This window comes from Orcinus orca, chromosome 10, assembly GCF_937001465.1.
Source record: "Orcinus orca chromosome 10, mOrcOrc1.1, whole genome shotgun sequence".
NCBI classification, from domain to species: domain Eukaryota; kingdom Metazoa; phylum Chordata; class Mammalia; order Artiodactyla; family Delphinidae; genus Orcinus; species Orcinus orca.
The window spans coordinates 83,340,879-83,359,667 of NC_064568.1; the positions used below are offsets into that span (position 1 = coordinate 83,340,879).

At 50.6% G+C, this 18,789-nt stretch overlaps 2 protein-coding genes across 5 annotated transcripts; one reads left to right on the top strand and one right to left on the bottom strand.

The window, feature by feature from the left end:
- Positions 1–1,687: 1,687 nt before the first annotated feature.
- On the bottom strand, positions 1,688–7,477 carry PRR3 (proline rich 3). Of its 3 annotated transcripts, XM_004286069.4 has the most exons (5): positions 7,337–7,477; positions 6,734–6,859; positions 5,952–6,014; positions 3,270–3,560; positions 1,688–2,986 (listed from the first exon to the last, which is right to left on the bottom strand). In XM_004286069.4, exons 2-5 carry the CDS (start codon positions 6,834–6,836, stop codon positions 2,880–2,882), a joined length of 564 nt encoding a protein of 187 aa, XP_004286117.1. In that variant the 5' UTR covers positions 6,837–6,859; positions 7,337–7,477; the 3' UTR covers positions 1,688–2,879. The 3 variants fall into 3 exon arrangements, with proteins under 3 accessions (XP_004286117.1, XP_033273035.1, XP_049571680.1); XM_033417144.2 differs by lacking the exon at positions 5,952–6,014; XM_049715723.1 differs by lacking the exon at positions 7,337–7,477 and having other exon boundaries at positions 6,734–7,090.
- Positions 7,478–7,738: 261 nt separating this feature from the next.
- GNL1 (G protein nucleolar 1 (putative)) lies at positions 7,739–15,782 on the top strand. Of its 2 annotated transcripts, XM_004286068.3 has the most exons (12): positions 7,917–8,056; positions 8,473–8,638; positions 9,004–9,140; positions 9,306–9,457; positions 9,575–9,646; positions 10,626–10,833; positions 10,981–11,076; positions 11,486–11,680; positions 14,252–14,430; positions 14,509–14,671; positions 14,910–15,050; positions 15,429–15,782. In XM_004286068.3, exons 1-12 carry the CDS (start codon positions 7,984–7,986, stop codon positions 15,665–15,667), a joined length of 1,821 nt encoding a protein of 606 aa, XP_004286116.1. In that variant the 5' UTR covers positions 7,917–7,983; the 3' UTR covers positions 15,668–15,782. The 2 variants fall into 2 exon arrangements, with proteins under 2 accessions (XP_049571640.1, XP_004286116.1); XM_049715683.1 differs by lacking the exon at positions 9,575–9,646 and having other exon boundaries at positions 7,739–8,056.
- Positions 15,783–18,789: the final 3,007 nt, after the last annotated feature.

Sequence of the window (18,789 nt, forward strand, 5' to 3'; positions counted from 1 at the left end):
TGCAGACTGTGAATAGGAGGGTCTGGCCCCAAGAATCATGGAGCTGAGAGCTAGGGGGGAGCAGGGGTTCTGAACACCTGAGGACCTTGTGGTGGCATGATTGGCACACATGCCTTGTACTACACTTCTTGACTTGTGAGAGAAATAAACTTCTATCTTGCTTTAAGACTAATTTTGGTTTGTTACAACTGAACTTAAAACTCATAACTGGGCCATAATAGGTGCTTAATATTTAGAGTGAAGGAATGTGTCCACGCTCATAGCTTCAACCACTACCTATATGCAAGTAACTCAGATTTATGTCTCTAGTTTTAATCTGAGTACCAAATCTGTATATCCAGCTACTTACTTTATATCTCTCCTTGGATGTCTTAAAAGATGCAACCATTCCAAAAGCAAATTAGTGGCATTCTGCCTGTTTTCTTCTAATACCTTTTCAAACAGCACTTGGTTATGTGAGCCAGAACCACCCGACCCTGGGAAACCTAAAATACTTCCATTTTAGTCTATTTCCAAATGTTCATGTTTCTTCCACTCCGCTACCCAAGTCTATACCACCACCAACTCCCTCGGACTGCTCAAGTAACTTGCTAATGCCACTTCCAAGCCTGGCCAGCTCCATACAGAGGTCATCTTTTTGAAAAACCTATCTAATCTATGATACCCACCTGCCTAAAATTCTTCAAAGGCTTCTGTCTTAAGACCCAAATCCTCATGTTCTGCAAGGCCCTGAGTCGTCTAGCTCCTTTTCCTTCTCCTCGCCTCTCACTCTTCCCATCTCCTCTTAGCGACACCTTTGCTCTCCCACCTCACCTCCTGCTTGTGCTCAGAGCTTGTCTCACCTGCCATCTCCCCAGACTCCGTTTATTACATGCTCCCCCACCACGCCTCCTTTTTTTTTTTTAATATAAATGTATTTATTTTTTATTTATCTTTGGCTGCATTGGGTCTTTGTTGCTGCACGCAGGCTTTCTCTAGTTGCTGCGAGCTGGGGCTTCTCACTGTGGTGGCTTCTCTTGTTTCAGGGCACAGGCTCTAGGCGCGCAGGCTCGCTAGTTGTGGCACGCGGGCTCAGTAGTTGTGGCTCGCGGGCTCTAGAGTGCAGGCTCAGTATTTGTGGCGCACAGGCTTAGTTGCTCTGCAGCATATGGGATCTTCATGGACCAGAGCTCGAACCCGTGTCCCCTGCATTGGCAGGCGGATTCTTAACCACTGTGCCACCAGGGAAGTCCCCGTCTCACTTCTTCATAGCACTTCTGACAGGTACTTCACGCATACTGGTGACTTCTTCACTAACGTGTCTCCTCTTGTAGATTTTAAATTCATTGATTTCAGCTCTCCATTTTCTCTAGCATCTAGTACATTGCCTGGCCCACACGCACGCTAGAGATATTTGTTGAAAGATTGCTTTGTCATTACCACTCCATAAACCTCAAACCATAAATGCAGGTAAAATGTTTAAAAATTACTCCATGGATACCCGGCCTTTCCTTTTTCTAAACAAAACTTTACCCTTGAACAAAATGCAACCTGGTCGGGTTGATTCCCATAGGTTAATGGGACGCCACTGGTTTCCTCAGACTGGAAGAAACTTCTAGCAACACTGCGTATGAACTAAATGAAGAATAAACTGACTCCAAGAAGAACAGCCTCACCTGCACCTCCTGAGATGACTGGAACACAGGGATTAAAGAAAATGCTTGTTTCCGCTGCATTTATTACTAATATAAAAACATGTTAGAAAGAAAAAAAAAATTCATTCTCAGTTCTCCAACGGCTCTCATCCCTCCCTCTTGCCCACACAACTCCTGACCCATTTCCCCAGGGCCAGTTCAAAACTGAACCTGTTCACTGCCGTTTTCACAGAAAACAACCAGTGCCAGGGATGCAGGGGAAGAAGGTTGGAAGAGGGCGACAGTACTGTCCAAGTTCCACCCATAGTTAGACCAGGTGGAGATTCACAGAATTCAAACGAAAGGGCTGGTGGCCTCACAATGACATAGTCTAACTAAAACGGGCTGGAGAGGAGATAGGGTAGAGGACATCTCTCGGGCCTGTGTCAAACCCAGAGAAACTGATACCGGGAGAATGGGGAGGACCAGGCAGGCAGCCTTGTGGAAGTTTCACAGTTCTCCCACGTCGGGAGGTGGGGAAAGTCTAGAGGCCACCAACGGCCCCACGCATTTTGGCAGAAAAACTCACTCTAGCGTTGGGAAGTCACAAAAATGCCATGGACACTGAGAAAGGCTATGAGGGGATGCACAGTCTCACAAAGCACAGTGATCACAGACCATAGCGGTGGAGATCATGCTACTGATGCAGAAACTACAAAATCCAAAAGCAGGGAACGTGGCCTCTCAGGAGTGACTCTGCACCAGTCATCCCAACTTGACCCCAGGTCAGACAAGCTGGTGAGTGTCACAGAGCAGCTGACAACACTGGGGGAAGGGGGTGTCACATAAAAAGGACTTAAAACAAGCAGCGAGAAGGGAATGGTAGGAAACTGCTCCAGGGCTCTCAGGAATCCAGGGCGCTACCTGGGGCTGGGTGGACAGATGCACAAGAAACAGCACCAAAGAGGTTTCCTGTTCTGCAGTCAGCTGGCGAGGGGGAAGAGGATCCAGGAGGCAGTTGAATGGAGCAAAGATGGGGTCCCGGAGACGAGTCTCTGGAGGCTGCATCAGAAGGAAGAGTGCACACCGTGCACAAGTCACGGAACACAGCTCTGGACCCCGAGTGGGGGAGGTGGTGATGGAGCTGGGCATCACTGACTGAGGGTGGCAGGTGAATGGCCTCGCGGTAGCCATCACAGGGCCACAGGGAAGTATATGGCCGCCAAGTCAGAGGGCTCCTTCCAGTCTGGATGGGAAGGCACAGTCTCACAGAGGAGGTCCATTTACGCCAGGGTGGTAGAAGGCACAGAGGTCCTCATATCGACAGTGGCCCTTTTTGGCAAAGTGTCGGCAGACGGGGCGGTCAGATTTGTCTGTGAACAAGCGAAAACCGGGCAGTTTAAAATGCGAGTAAGAAAGAAACAAATGTAACAAAAAGCAGAGATAGAGAAGGCAGTGAGATTTCCTACTCACTACCATTTCCAGATATGATGGAATGGTAGTCTTTCTCCCGGGAGAAAAAACATTCAGGGCTACTCCTACTTCAAAAGGACAAAGGACAGCCCAAAGAAGAAGAGCCATGGGCATTCTGGACATGAGGTCACTTTGGGAGTGATGGGTGTTCAATGTGTGCAGGCATAAAAAAATGGACCTCACCTTCCATAACCTGGGGTCCATCCTTGGGTGGGCAGGTATTCTTGATAAGAGACCAGCTTTTGAGCCTTCGAGGATTTCTCTGCTCTTTGTGAAAGCCTCCCCTGGAGGGACCCCCATGGCCTGGTCCAGGAAAAGGAGGCTCAGCATTGACCCCCCACCAACCACGACCATATGGGCCAGACCTGGGGCCTAGGCCTCCCCGAATTGGGCCTCTGCCCCGGGGAGGAGGTGGGAGACTCAGCAGTGGTGGGATCATTGGTCCCCTTGATCCCGGAGGACCTCTGTGAAGAGCTGAAGAGAGAGAGAGAGAGGGAGAGGGAGAGAGGGAGAGAGAGAGAGAGCAAGAGAGAGAGAAACATGGAAAGGTGATCAATGGCTAGCTTAATCCAGATAATGAAGCCCTGATTTTTTAAAAACTTTTTATTGAAGTACAATATACATACCAAAAAATACACAATTTTAAGTGCACAACTAAATCATCACCAAAGTAAACACACCTGTGTTTCCACTAACACAGGCTAGAGAAGGGATAGAGCCTTATTAGCACTTCAGAAGCCCCACCCCCTCATGCCCCTCCTCCCCCACTATCCCACCCTACTCCCCAAAAGTAACAACTATCCTGACTTCTAGCATCATAGGTTAGTTTTTGCCTGTTTTTGAACTTTGCATAAATGAAATCATACAGTCTGCATTCTTTTGTGTCTGGATCCTTTCGCTCAACATCATGTTTATGAGATTCATCCAGGTTGCCTGTAGCAGGAGTTCCTTCATTTTCATTGCAGTGTAATATCTCATTGTATGCACATACAACTTATTTAGCCATTCTACTGTGGTGGATTCCAGTGTGGGGCTATAACGAAAAATGCTGCTATGAGCGTTTTTATACGTGTCTTCGGTACACACATGGATTCATTTCTGTTGAGTGTATACGTAGTAGACATATTACTGGGTCCTCAAGTATATGTATGCTCAAGTTTAAGGAAGTCAAACTTTTTTTTTTCCAAAGTGGTTGTACCAACTCACACCCCCACCAGCAGTTGTTCCATAGACAACCTGTTGTTCCTTGACAACACTTGGTAATGTTGATCTTTTTCAGTTTTGCCATTCTGGTGAGTGTGAAAAGTGGTGTTTTGTTTTGAAATTGTGGTTAAAACATGTAACATAAATTTTGCCATCTTAACTTCTTACTTCTAAGTGTACATCTCTGTAGTGTTAAGTAAATTCATCTTGTTGGAAACAGATCTCCAGAAATTTTTCATCTTGCAAAACTGAAAGTTTATAGCTACTAAACAACTCTCTTTTCCCCTCCTCCACCCAGCCCCTGGCAACAACCATTGTACTTTCCATTTCTATGAATTTAACTACTTTAGATACCTCAGATCAGTGGAAACATAGAGCAGTTTTTTTTTGTGACTGGCTCATTTCATTTAGCATGGCCTCAAGGTTCATCCGTGCTGTAGCATGTTACAGGATTTTCTTCCTTTTGGGGGCTGGATCATATTCCATTATATGATTATACCACATTTTGTTTATCCATTCATCCATCAACAGACATATGGGTGGCTTCCATCTCTTGTCTACTGTGGATAGTGCTGCTATGAACATGGGTGTGCAAGTCCCTCTTCAAGATCCTGCTTTCCATTCTTTTGGGTAAATACCCAGAAGTGGAATTGCTGGGTCATACAGTAGCTCTATTTTTAATTTTTTGAGGAATCTCCATAATGTTTTCCATAGTGGTTGGACCACTTTACAATCCCACCAACAGTACACAAGGGGCTCAGTTTCAAACTTATGTGTTTTTATCTTGCATTTATTTGATGACTAATGATGTTGAGTTCTTATTCATGTTTTTGGCTATTTAGAGATTGGTTTTTATCAGGTGGCTGTTCTGGTCTTTTGCCCATTTTTCTAACAGGTTGTCAGAGAGTTTTTATATATTCAAGATATGAGCTCTTTATTGGTTATATTTGTTGCAAGTATCTTCTACTCTGTGGCTTCCTACTAACTTCTTAATGGTGTGATTTGATTAACAGAAGTTCATATTTTCTAACATAGTTCAGTTTATCTTTCCTTTATGGTTAGTGTGTGTGTTTCTTGTCTGTTTAAAAGCTCTCATCTACTTTAAGCCCATGAAATACATTTGTTTTCTAGAATTATTTCTTTACCCATGAATATCCAATTAATTCAGCATCATTTACTGAAAAGACCACTATTTCAGTTCCATCTTCATCATCAATGAAATGGCCACATATGTGTGGGCCTATTACTGGACTCTTTATGCCGTTCTGTTGATTTATATATCTATTGTTGGGCCAATACCACACTGTTACAACTACTACAAGTTTACAATAAGTCTTGATATTCAGAGTAAGCCCTTCCACTTCAAGATTATCTTTGCAACCTCTCACCCTGATCCTCTGCGTTTCCATACAAAAACGTAGAATGTTTATTTCTACAAAAACACTGTAGGGATTATAATTGGGAGTGCACTGAATCTATAGGTCAGTTTGGGAAGAAATGACATTTTTACAACATTGAGTTTTTCCAGGCTGTCAATACACAACATCTCTCCATTCATTTAAGTACAAAATTCCTGATCTTTTAAGTCCTTTCTGGGTTTTAGTCCCTCCCTTGCTCCCTTCTCAGGACCTAATCAAAGGATGAGAGCCCCTTCCTCCTCACCTGACTTGGGGTCACCAGGCTTTCCATTGGCCATGGGGGGAGGGCCCAGAAGGCTGGGTGGTCCTAAGGGCAGACATAAAAATATGGTCATCAGAATGGACTAAAAAACTGATGATCCTGTTCTTAGATGTTTGTCTTCTATTACTCATTTCTTAATCTAACCAGCAAAGCCAAGTATGTTCTCAGCAGTGTTATGAGTTCTCACCCCATCTATTTCCAAAGCGTTTTCAGGATTTGCAAAGTGGAGACTCAGCCAAGTCAAGGGAGATAATGAGGGAAGGATACTACAAACTTTCTCTTTCCCTTACACTGTTGCTATCCAAAAGATCCCAAGGGATTCCAGAGGTAATCCAATTCCTCTCTTTCACTGCTGGCCAATCAGATAGCTCTCCCCCCACCCCCCACCTCCGAGTAGTTTACAGAAGGCTGCACTTCCACATTCCCCGTGAACGTCTGGTCACAAATTGTCATCCCAGTCATCGCAACCTACAACCTCTCTAGGGCCCCTCTCCCCTGTCGTTTTGCGGCTGCGCACACGAGCTCTTTATCTTCTCCCCTGCCTTCTTTAGAAAGGTTTAGTGGCTGGTTTGAAGTTGAGGGTTCAAGTAAGAGAACTCATTTAGTGTTCCATCCCAGCCAGGCCTCCCCCAGCCCCAGCCCCAGCCCCAGCGCGTGCGCCCTTCCTCCTTCCGTTGGAGCCCCCTCCCCCGCACCTTTTCAGCCCCCAACCCCTCGCCTCGGCCGGCTGACAGGCATGTGCACACAACTCCCGGGTTCCTCACCGATGGGACTCCCATCCTCCTCATCTCCAGTCTCTTCCCGCTCTGGCAGTGGGGGCTGCTGCTGCGGCTGCTGCTGATGATTCTGCTTCTTTCGTTTCGGCATCGTGGTTGCCGCAATGGCTGCAGCTGGATTTGGAGGGCAGTGAGGAAGGGGCACGCTGAGATTCTGTTTCCGCTTCCGGGGGGGCAGTGGACAGGGAGGGTGAGGCTCCCGCCATTTCACTTCCGGAAGGCTGCGGGGAAACTTAGTGCGGCTGTTCTCACATCAGCCGCCTCCCTCAGTCTCTGCCAGGCATGGCAGCAATCTCAAACCTTTCCTTTGCTGCGTTTCTATAAACGCTGTAGAAAAAGTTGCTCGCTCCTCCCCTCGCTGAAAAAACCCTACAGCCGGCTCCTCATAGTGTGCCATAGAGTCGACAGGCTCTCGGGCCAGAAGGCCTGAGAAAAGACGGCTGTCGCACCCTAAGATCGCCACATCCGGTCCCCGGTTTCTATGGTAACAGCTGCAGGCACAACTTCGTGCCCTATGACCTCCTTCCAAAAATCCTTGTTCCACCTGGGTTTCCCTCCTCGGCCGCGCGCTTGCACTTAGGTGCTGCTTACCATCGTTCCCACGAGGAATTTGGGTCCCAGCAGGGCGGTGCCCAGGGCTCTCCAGACCACCACTCGCCCCTCAAGACCTCTCACCCTGTCCCCAGTGTAGCCCATCAACTTGGCTTCCTTCCCGGGACGCGCAGTCGCGACTTTCCTCTAAGGTCCAGCCGGAGGATTGGTAAAGTAGCTTCTGCGCGTCCACGCCCCTTTATCCCGCAGGTGGTAGGACCCGCCCTCCGCTCCACCGCCCCCTCCAGGTGAGTGGTAGCTTCTCCCCGGCTCGCAAGGTAGTGATGACACACGTCCCCCCTCCTCCAAACGCGATTTGGTAGCGTCCGTGACGAAGTTAGCCCGACCCTCCCACGCGCGCCTCCTTCCTAGCCGCTGCTGCGCCCTCTCAGCTCCACTGGCTCTCACGTGCGGGTAGTCCACCCCGCATCCTCTCGCCTCGCTCCCAGTGGGAAGTGACTGTATTTCCCCCTGGTTGCCTTCCACCCGGGCTGCCTGGGCGCATCGGCCTGGCCCGCCCGCTGACGTCACCTTCCAGTCCCGCCCCCTCCAGTGTCCCGGGCCCTTGCGGCGGGGGCTGGCTCGGGGGGAGTCAGTTGAGGCGGCTGGAGCTCGGCGAAGGGCGGGCCAGGTGACTGGTCCGGGCCATGCCGAGGAAGAAGCCTTTCAGCGTGAAGCAGAAGAAGAAGCAGTTGCAGGACAAGCGGGAGCGGAAGCGAGGTCAGTGCGGGAGCCAGGGGAGGGGGCGGGGCTCAGACTCCCGCACATCTGGGAGGAGGGGTGTGCCCGTCTCACCTCTGGGAGGCGTGAGAGGGGTGGCGGCCGCGCGCCGACGCGCGTGGGCGACCGCGGAGGGGATTCCCTCACCCCAGCCCCCTACATCTGGAAGGGGTGGGGAAGGATGGAGTGTTGGGGGAGGGGAATCCCTCCAGCTCCAACGGGGCGTCATCCCAGTAGATCCCTGGAGGAGAAGTGCCTCCCCCCACGCACATCCGGGAGGGTCCTGAGCAGAGTAGGTGGGAGGGTCCGGCCTCAAAAGACTGGGGTGGTGTGGGGAGGAGCCAGGCCGACCGGGTGGGGGGTCTTCTGGCCCGGGAGAGCTGGCCAGCCCTGGCGTCACCGGCTCCTCCCCGCAGGGCTTCAAGATGGGCTGCGATCCAGTTCCAACAGCCGCAGCGGGAGCCGGGAGCGGCGGGAGGAGCAGACCGACACCTCGGACGGGGAGTCTGTGACCCAACAAATCCGCAGGCTCAACCAGCAGCCTTCCCAGGGGCTGGGCCCACGAGGCTATGACCCAAATCGGTGAGAGTGGACAGGGGGCTCTGGCCCGGGCTTCCCCGCCTACCCGGAAGTCAGAGCGTTGGGGGAAAGCCTGCTGCCGTTGGGGGAGGCTTGAAACTGGTGGGGCTGGGTTACCACGGTTCTCCGCGGGCCGCTGGGTCACCGGAGCGGTCCACAATCTTCCCTTCTGGAGGGGCTGGAGAGAGTTTGGCTTTCAGAAGGGCGAAACTTAGGGGAAGGCCTGCTGTTGCGTGAAAAAGATTTGGGAGAGGGCCGACTCAGAGGGGAGACCTGAACTCTGGAGTGAAAGCTTTGCGAAGTTGCCTGCCCAAGAGGGGAATTTGTGGCCAAGGATTGTGATGGATGACGTGGTCCCTGTCCTGTAGATACCGGCTGCATTTTGAACGAGACAGCCGGGAGGAGGTGGAGAGGAGAAAGAGAGCAGCCCGGGAGCAAGTGCTACAGCCCGTCAGTGCTGAGCTGCTGGTGCTGGACATCTGGGAGGTCTATCAGCCCGGCTCCGGTGAGTGAGAGCTCAATGCCTGGATGCTTGGGACAGGCAGTGCGCTGGGGAAAGGAGTTTGGAAGAGTAAGAGCTGACCGGGAGGAAGAAGGGGTCTGGGATGGATGCACCCTTGAGTCCTGAAACTATCCTCAGACTTATTTGGATTTTTTCTTGATTTCTCAGTCCTGGACTTTCCCCGACGTCCTCCTTGGAGCTATGAGATGTCCAAGGAGCAACTGATGAGCCAGGAGGAACGGAGCTTCCAGGAGTATCTTGGGAAGATTCATGGGGCTTACACCTCTGAGAAACTCAGCTACTTTGAGCACAATCTGGAGGTGAGACTAGAGTGGGGACAGGAGTGGGGCATAGTCACCCGTGGTCAAACTGGTCTGGGGTCATGCAGGAGAGCGACTCTGGGCTCAGGTTCTCTTCCACTGACCTTGTCTTTTCAGACGTGGAGGCAGCTGTGGCGAGTATTAGAGATGTCTGACATCGTTCTGCTAATTACTGATATCCGACATCCAGTGAGTCCTGGGGATGAGGGTGGGTAAGGGGCAGGAGGGGGGAAGATTCTTGCTGGGTAAAGGGCAGAGGCAGGAGTTGGGAGTCAGAGAGGTAACCTCTTCTTTTCCAGTCTCCTCTACCCCATCCTGATGTCTGCAGTCAGGAACTCAGTCTTCATTCATCAGTGTCAGAGCCTGTCACTCCTCCCCTGGCCAACTGCCTTTCCTCTCCTTTATTTCTTTGATGGAAAACTGCATACACATCCTGTTTCCTAGCCCACTAGGGCTAAATAGAAAGTCCCAGTGTGGAGCTCCAGGGGATTCTGTGAAGGGGGCTTCCCTGTCATATTAGTCACTACAGAACTCGTCCTCACCTGGGATGCTAGGGTAGTGGTTAAGGCTCTAGACTCTGCTGCTAGGCAGCCCTTGTGTGACCTGGCTGTGCCACTTCACTGTTGTCCTCCAGTGGGAGAAAGGGAGGTCTGGAGTCTGTGCGGACCTTTAGTTTGGAGCTCCTCAACACGTACACATGCACTCCTACATACTCACAGACATACATGTGCATTCACAAGCTCACTTACGCAGCTACACGTGCTCAACACAAACATGCACACGTGTGCATGCACACACACGTTTGTGTACACATGTAGACAGTTGTGTACCTGTGAAAATAGATATTAATTTCTATCCCACCCCCAGCCCTGTGAGTGATCTCAGCGTTTAGCCCAGTATGTTGGGGGTCTCTGTTTCCTTGTCTTCTTTTTAGCTCATTTCCATTCCTAATCAGGCCTTACAGGAAGCCCCCCAGAGACAAACACATAGGTGTTACTTATGCCTGCTTTGTCTTCCTAGTTCAGTTTGGCTGATTTATCCTTGTTGCCCCAGAATCTGCTTCCACCAGGGTCTTGTCTCCAATCTGTGCCTGCTGTGTGAGGAGCTGGAGGCAGAGAACTCTGGGTTGACCTCGCATCACTCCCTCCTCCTACCATCCCTGTTCCAGGTTGTGAATTTCCCACCAGCATTTTACGATTATGTGACTGGAGAGCTAGGGCTGGCCCTGGTGCTGGTCCTGAACAAGGTGGATCTGGCCCCGCCGGCTCTCGTGGTTGCCTGGAAGCATTATTTCCATCAACACTATCCCCAGCTCCACATTGTTCTTTTCACCTCTTTTCCTCGGGATCCCCACACCCCACAGGACCCTAGCAGTGGTGAGTGGGCAATGAGGAGGGCAGCGTGGGAGAGGTGGGGTGGCAAGGGACAAAGGGGGACCTGATCTAGGGCCTGAGGGTGGTGGGAGAGAGGGGGTACATAAGCCCCATGGGGTGTGCTCACGCTTTTGTGCCCTCTGATCTCAGTCTTGAAGAAGAGTCGGAGGCGGGGGAGAGGATGGACTCGGGCTCTGGGGCCGGAGCAGCTGCTGAGAGCCTGTGAAGCTATCACTGCGGGGAAAGGTATGTGCCCCTTAGAGGGGAGCTGTGGGAGGCCGTGGGGGAGACCCAAAGTCCCAAGTCATTTTGCTCACCTTTCCCAAAGTCAGTCCCTCTATTATGGACTCAGGTGAGAGGCCATGGGGTGGGGTGGGAGAGGGAGCAGCCTGACTTGGTGGGACAAGAGAGGCAGCAGGGAGACAGGAGCCCCACTGGTTTGCTGTCTTCAGTGTTGCCAGTGCTTTTCAGAAACTCAGAAATGCACCCGATTCCAGGGTGGAGTCAAGTGAAGGCTGGGGAGAGTCGCTGTTGCGCAGCTTGGCCCTACCCAATCCAGAGGGCGCCACTTACATCAGCTGTGCAGTGCATGGTCTGCGCCATCGTATACAGTGGCCCTGGGGAGAACCTTCTTCTTCTTTCCTTCCCTGCACAGTGGACCTGAGCAGCTGGCGGGAGAAGATTGCCCGGGATGTGGCTGGAGCCACCTGGGGTAATGGCTCTGGGGAGGAGGAGGAAGAGGAGGACGGGCCGGCCGTCCTGGTGGAGCAGCAGACTGACTCAGCGATGGAGCCAACAGGCCCCATACGGGAGCGCTACAAGGACGGGGTGGTGACCATTGGCTGTGTGGGTAAGGAAGCGGCGGCCACGCATGGCGGCCTCCTAGGAGGCACAGGGTTTCAATGTTTGGAAAAGAGGGAAGGTGGTGAGGTCCCATTAGGCTCCAGGGTCTCTGAGGGCAGAGGAGGCTTTCTGCTGTCGTGGAAGGATCACGGCACACCTGAGTTAAATTCTGCTTCTCAGCGTATTGATCTCAAGCAAGTTATTTACCCACTGTCAGTCTTAGTGACTTTGATTTGAAAAATGAGAACAATGATGCTCAATTAAAAGAACGGACGAGGGTTTCCCTGGTGGCGCAGTGGTTAAGAATCCACCTGCCAATGCAGGGGACACAGGTTCGAGCCCTTGTCTGGGAAGATCCCACATGCCGCGGAGCAACTAAGCCAGTGCGCCACAACTACTGAGCCTGCGCTCTAGAGCCCACAAGCCACAACTACTGAGCCCACGTGCCACAACTACTGAAGCCCGCGGCACCTAGAGCCCATGCTCCACAACAAGAGAAGCCACTGCAATGAGAAGCCCGCACACTGCAACGAAGAGTAGCCCCCGCTTGCCACAACTAGAGAAAGCCCGCACACAGCAATGAAGACCCAATGCAGCCAAAAATAAAAATAAATTTATATATAAAAAAAAGAATGGATGAGAGGAATGGAGGGAATAGTGTAGAGAGAGCCTAACAAAGCCTGACAGATAGTGATAATAGTAATAATAATAATGTTAAAAATTAACATCTTCGTGATGCTTGCTGTGAACCAGGCACTGTTATACGATTTACATATTAACTTTCTTAGTTGTAATAATCAGTCCATCATAGAATGATTATTAAATTATAGTAGTAGCTTAGAAGTGTCAGTTTCTTTCTTGGTCTTAATTCTTTAAGTCTAAGGAGAATCTTCCCTATTTTAAAAAATATTTTATTTATTTATTATCTAAAAAAAATTTTTTATTTTTCACTGCATTGGGTCTTAGATGCGGCATGCGGGATCTCTCATTGCGGTGCATGGGCTTCTCTCTAGTTGTGATACGCAGGCTTCTCTCTAGTTGTAGCGTGCGGGTTTTCTCTCTCTAGTTGTGGCGCTTTACAGTAAAACTCTTTTAAAGAGGAGAGAGGAACGAGGCTGGCGGGGGTTGTCAAAGGAGAGTCTTATCCCCCCACCCCCTTTTGAGAGGAGATACAATCAAGGAACCCGTGGATACGGAGGGCTGACTGTACTATGCCATTTTATTTATTTATTTATTTTTATTTTAAATTTTTATTTACTTATTTATTTTTGGTTGCGTTGGGTCTTCGTTGCTGCGCGTGGGCTTTCTCTAGTCACAGTGAGCGGGGCCTGCTCTTCGTTGTGGTGTGCGGGCTTCTCGTTGTGGTGGCTTCTCTTGTTGCGGGGCATAGGTTCTAGGTGCGCGGGCTTCAGTAGTTGCGGCGCACAGGTTCAGTAGTTGTGGCTCGCAGGCTCTAGAGAGCAGGCTCAGTAGTTGTGGCGCATGGGCTTAATTGCTCCGCGTCATGTGGGATCTTCCTGGACCAGGGCGCGAACCCGTGTCCCCTGCATTGGCAGGTGGATTCTTAACCACTGCGCCACCTGGGAAGCCCTATGCCATTTTATATAAGGGACTTGCGCCTCCAGGGAGTTTGGTATCTATAGGGGCTCCTGGAACCTATCCTCTGTGGATACCAAGGGCCAACTGTACTTGAGTGGGTTGTAAACAGAGTGCAGTCAGCACCATGGTGCATCTTTGCCCAGCCTCAGTCCGCTGCTGAATGGCCAGAGTTGCATTTTACAGGGTTGGAGTTTTGCCAGGTGACTAAGAAGAAGGGGAGAGGTGGGACCAGGGAGTGAAAGGTCTATGAGGCGGACTGGCTGTAGAGCTGGATCATGGAATCTAAGTTGCATAAGAAGGGAAGTGAGGACATGAGTTGGGTATTGAATACTGTTCCCAAGCTAGTCAGTGTCAGAGGCTTATTGGAATGGAGGGACCAGAATAAGTGAGCTGGAAAGACGAGATGTCAGGGCAGAGAGAGGGGTGCTTGCAGGTGAGATTTGGAAGGTGTGAAGTGACAGGTCCAGGGTAAGACCACAGAGGTGGGATGGAAGAAACCTTTTGGAGGGAGATTCTGGCACTGGGAGGCCAGAGTGCTGTAGAGGAGATGTGTGGTGGAAGGTGGTGGTCATGAAGAGAGTGGCAGTGAGCCCCTGGGCTCTGTCTTCTCCTTGGAGAAGTTTGATAATCATGAGATGCATGTCTCACTTAGACTACTGCAGACACAGTGCCACGCGATTGTATTTGTTTCTCATTTCATCCTGACCACTCTGAGATTGGAGGTATCTGCTCTGTAAACTGCGGAAACAGAGACTCAGAAAATTAAGTAAATTGCCATGAGGTCACAAAGCTTAGGTAAATGGGGAGGCCAGGATTCAGCCCTGGCAGCCCAGAGCCTGATTTGTAACTTGCGATGTTATACCGCTTCCTTTCTTTCTTTCTGCACCTTAGTTCTCCATTCATCTATAGCTATAGCACAGCATCCTGCCTGTCACAGAGTAAGGATCTGTCAGGTGTTAATTTTCCTTGTGTTCCTCAGGTTTCCCCAACGTGGGCAAGTCCTCGCTGATCAACGGGCTGGTGGGGCGGAAGGTCGTGAGTGTCTCCAGAACCCCGGGCCACACCCGATACTTTCAGACCTACTTTCTCACCCCCTCCGTGAAGCTCTGTGACTGTCCAGGCCTCATATTCCCCTCGCTTCTGCCCAGGCAGTTGCAGGTATAAGGGCAGAGGGGCCAGAGGTGGGGAGAATGCAGGAGATGGAGGAAGGTGCTGAGTGCTCTTGTTTCCCCTCAGGTCCTGGCAGGGGTCTACCCCATCGCCCAAATCCAGGAGCCATACACCGCCGTGGGCTACCTGGCCTCCCGGATCCCTGTGCAGGCCCTGCTCCACCTGCGCCACCCAGAGGCCGAGGACCCCTCCGCAGAACACCCGTGGTGTGCCTGGGACATCTGTGAAGGTGGGCTCCACACGCCTGGCTTTCCTCCCCTTGCCCTATCTCCTTTCCTCTCCTTCCTCAGAGGTCCTGCCATCGATGGGGCAGCTGGCCAGTCACCCCTAGGCTTCTGTCTCAGGGCCAGCAAGATCTCGGGCCTGGAATATTCTGGGGGAAACTGGAAGGACTGTGTTAGGGGAGTGGGATGATGGTGACTGGGCCTGGTTGATGGTCTTCCCTCCCCATTCTTTTCTCCTTCCAGCCTGGGCAGAGAAACGTGGTTACAAGACAGCCAAGGCGGCCCGAAATGATGTGTACAGAGCGGCCAATAGCCTCCTGCGGCTGGCACTGGATGGCCGCCTCAGCCTGTGTTTTCAGCCCCCAGGCTACAGCGAGCAGAAAGGTCAGTCGGCCAGTGTTCTTCCCTAGCCCCTGCTGTGATGGAGGCAAAAAGGTGTGGGCTTTGTAGGTGTGAGGATTCGGATTCTGTACCCATAGGCCAGCTCTGTGTTACTAAGCAGCTCTGAGATGACTTCCTGCTCTATAGAACCAGGGTGGTTAGTTGCCTTCTGGCAAGGTGGTGGTCACGTTTGGAGTTAATGTGCAACAGAGCTTCTGTTCTGTGCCCAGTACACGAGAGGTTGAATGAATGCGTGAACAAATGAATGGCAGCAGCTATAAAAGTCATTGTTATTCTTAGTCTTTGCCTCTTCCCCATCTTGGCCTGGCATTAGTTTCTTGCTCAAAACTCTCCATTCTTTTTCTTGTTTTGGTTCCCCAGGCACCTGGGAGTCCCACCCAGAGACCATGGAGTTGGTGGTTTTGCAGGGCAGGGTGGGGCCCGCAGGTGACGAGGAGGAGGAGGAGGAAGAGCTGAGCAGCTCCTGTGAGGAGGAGGGAGAGGAGGACCGGGACGCGGATGAGGAGGGGGAAGGGGATGAGGACACCCCAACCTCAGCCCCAGGGTCCAGCCTGGCCGCCCGAAACCCCTACGCCCTGCTGGGCGAGGACGAGTGCTGAGTCCCTGCCCTGCGCCATCTCCCCCCCCGCCCCACCCGTATCTTTGCTTTTGGACTGACCTGGGGGTCTCTCCCGTCTGCCACCCCAATTGTGAATAAAGATTGTCTGCTTTGTAGCCCCTTCCCCAGATGGACTGAGGTGAGAGCAGCTGTCTCAGGCTGACAGCTGTGGGAGGCTCCGCTGCTTTTCTCCCTTCTTTTTTCGTGCATTCTCTCTGCAAAGGAAGAGTCCTCTTAGGAGTTAATTCAGTGGGTTCTAAGGCCTGAAACCCGCTTCCTCTGCTCACTCTCCCACTTGCACCTTAGGAACCCCATCATCAACATGGGGAGGGGAGGTCACTTCAGGCTTTTGAGGCCTGGTCTAAATTCAGCCCCCTTTGGGAATTTGTGTCAGTCCCTCTGGGATTGGAGCAGCCCCCTGTGCCGCCCCCCCCAGCTGTCAGACCTGGGTTATTCGAGGAGCTTCTGGGAGAAGAAGCAGTAAGAGAAGATGTCACAGCTGATGTCTCCAGGTGAGATATTTATAGGATTTATTCCAATTCAACAAATATTTATTGAGGTCTGACTGTGTGTCTGGACTTATGCTAAGCACTGAACATATAAAGCTGCACAAACACGCCTGACCTAAATATACTGCCTGGTCGTGGTCAAGACCCCATTAATCAGGCACCTAGCTTTTTGGATTAAGATGGGGGTATAATGTCCTCCAAATCCTTAGGGCTCATATAGTATAACTCTAGAACTTCCTGTTGATGGAGGTATTTAGTTAAGACTCGATGCTTGTGAAAATGTTACTTAAACGTGTATGAGTAGTCTTGATTAGTGGCAAAAAAGTAGCATGCACGTTTATGATTTGAGCAGAAGAGCCCTTTGAGTGCAGTGTCAAGTTTAACTAGTTAAAAGCCTGTAACACTAGGGGGTACTAGATTCATAGGGGAGGGCACAGAGCCAGCTTCCTGAATCCCACTTACCCGGGTTTGAGATGGAGCCAAGGAGACCCAGTGCAGGTTCTTAGCTGGCTTACAGTGTCAGGCACATCTCCGCAGGGGTCAGGTCTCTTGTGAGTCAGGGCACTTTAGGCCTTGCTGTACTTCTCCCTTGTCAAGCAAGCAGCTGGACTCCCAGATTTAATTCTTGGAGAAAAGGAAGAATGGGCTTTGGTTTATTGGCTGCCACAATGTTGTCTGGGTCGGGTGGTAGCAAAAAGTGTTGTTTGATAGGTTAGCCATTAGGTGTAGGGGTGAGGAGAAGAGGGCGTACCAGATTCTTCTCTTCACTCTAAAGCATTCTATTCAGGTTCTGGGTCTTGGGCCAGTTTCTGTAACTCCAGCAGAGACCCTGTCACCCCAGGAGCAAAAGAGGCTGAGGTGTTTGGGCCACACATTTCCTCCAGTTCCCTCCTCCACTGGTCCCAGTGAGGGCATAAATCCTGGAATTTGCACTCCAATGCAAAGTTTAAGTACTACCAGCATGTGAATATGCGTGAGGGTTGCCCAAAATGTGCCGTAAAAGAGAAAAAGTTTCAGTGGAGAGAAAAACCCACCTGTCTCCCATCTTGGGCTTTTTACCCTCAGGGATGGGTCTTTTGATGGAAGAAAGAGGACCCCAACTCAGCATCCTTTGAAGGTTCATGATGATCAGGGAAGCTCAGGGGACTTCTCTGCTGCTAGAGATGGGTTGGGGATGTTGGAATCATCTCAAAAAGTGGAGAAAAGAAAAATCAGAATTCTGTTTGTACCCCTGCCTCTGTGCTGCTTCTCTTCACTGTCATTTATCTTTTGCTCTCATGAGTTTCACCAGAGGCATTTGGGAGATCTGGGGGTGGGGGTGAAAGTTGAGACCTGGTGCTGGAGGGGAAGCTGAGAAGGGGGATTTTCATGCTGAAGACCTGAAAGGAAGCAACTCTAACATCCCCAAGGGGCCAGACTGTAAATGATTCTTCCCAGGCCCCTGTCAATACTCACTCTGTAGGAAAGTAACACTGGGAGAAGAACTATCGTAGCAACAAATAGATTTGGGAGGAGAAGGGTATATAATAACTGAAGACCACTGCCTGAGGCTGAGCTTGAAACTGACTAAAAGGGACAAAGGAAACCAGGGGTCCAGTCTCCCCTCCATGATGAAATACCCAGGACCCCTGTCCTCACGCCCCTCCTGGGTCACATCCACTATGGAGACACTTGACCATGGAGGTCTCGGGCTGTGGGAGTTCCCACAGTTCCTGGCCAGTCTCTTGATGGTGAGAAACTAGTGCTTCTCATTCATGCTGGAATTCCATTTAGATGCTGAACAACTTCTTCCGAGCTTCCATTTTTCTAGACTGAGTTCCAGTCCTGGTTCTGGGACAAGGTAGCTGTGTGTGGTCCAGAGTAGTTCAATTATCTGGGCCTCTGTTTCTTTATTTCTCATTATCATTGATATAGTCAGCGAAATTGGTTGAAAACAATGTGCGTCAGGCATGCTGAATTCTGGGACAAAAAAATTGAGTAAGGCATAGACCCTACCCTCCAAGAATAGAACAGCCAGACACTAATACAGTAATTCCATGGCATATGTAAATTATAAAAGAATTGCTGTAAATGAGTCTATTGAGTTGTAACTAAGTAAGGTGGGTAGAACTATAATCACCCCAAGGATTCATTCACCAATCGAACGTTTGTCCATTTGTCAAGTAATTACTATTTGCCAGTCACTGCTAAGTGGTAAGTGACATAGAAATGGTCCTTTGTGGAGCTCACAATTTATTGGACTATGGAAGCAATTAAATAGATAATTACCAAAAAAGTGTGATAAGTGCTGTGAGAAGGGTGGAACAGGGTCCTGTGGGATAGTGGTGGCTTCATATAGAAGGGTCTTGTGATGCTGGTCAGAAAGGAGTAGAGGACAGGGCTGGGAGCTGTGATTGTATAGCAAGTTATATAAGACAGAGAAGATCAGTGGCCTGTGGTAAAGAATTGCTATGGGAACACCCAGCAGGGGCCAGTCTTGGTGAGTCAGAGGAAGCCTCCTAGAGGAACAGAGGTCCAAGCTGAGGCCTGAAAACTGAGCAGGAGTAAGCCAGGCATTGAGAGGGAAAGAGCATTCCTGAGGGGACAGCAAAGGGCAAGGAACAGCATGTAACAA

Bases quoted from the DNA above. Each gene is read 5' to 3' on its own strand.
- PRR3 (XM_004286069.4), bottom strand. From the start codon at position 6,836: ATGCCGAAACGAAAGAAGCAGAATCATCAGCAGCAGCCGCAGCAGCAG. The intron at 6,015-6,733 runs GTGAGGAACCCG...GTCTGCCCTTAG, and splicing joins GGAGGATGGGAGTCCCATCG to GACCACCCAGCCTTCTGGGC. The intron at 3,561-5,951 runs GTGAGGAGGAAG...CTCTCTCTTCAG, and splicing joins GCCTGGTGACCCCAAGTCAG to CTCTTCACAGAGGTCCTCCG.
- GNL1 (XM_004286068.3), top strand. From the start codon at position 7,984: ATGCCGAGGAAGAAGCCTTTCAGCGTGAAGCAGAAGAAGAAGCAGTTG. The intron at 9,647-10,625 runs GTGAGTCCTGGG...TCCCTGTTCCAG, and splicing joins TTACTGATATCCGACATCCA to GTTGTGAATTTCCCACCAGC. The intron at 15,051-15,428 runs GTCAGTCGGCCA...TTGGTTCCCCAG, and splicing joins AGGCTACAGCGAGCAGAAAG to GCACCTGGGAGTCCCACCCA.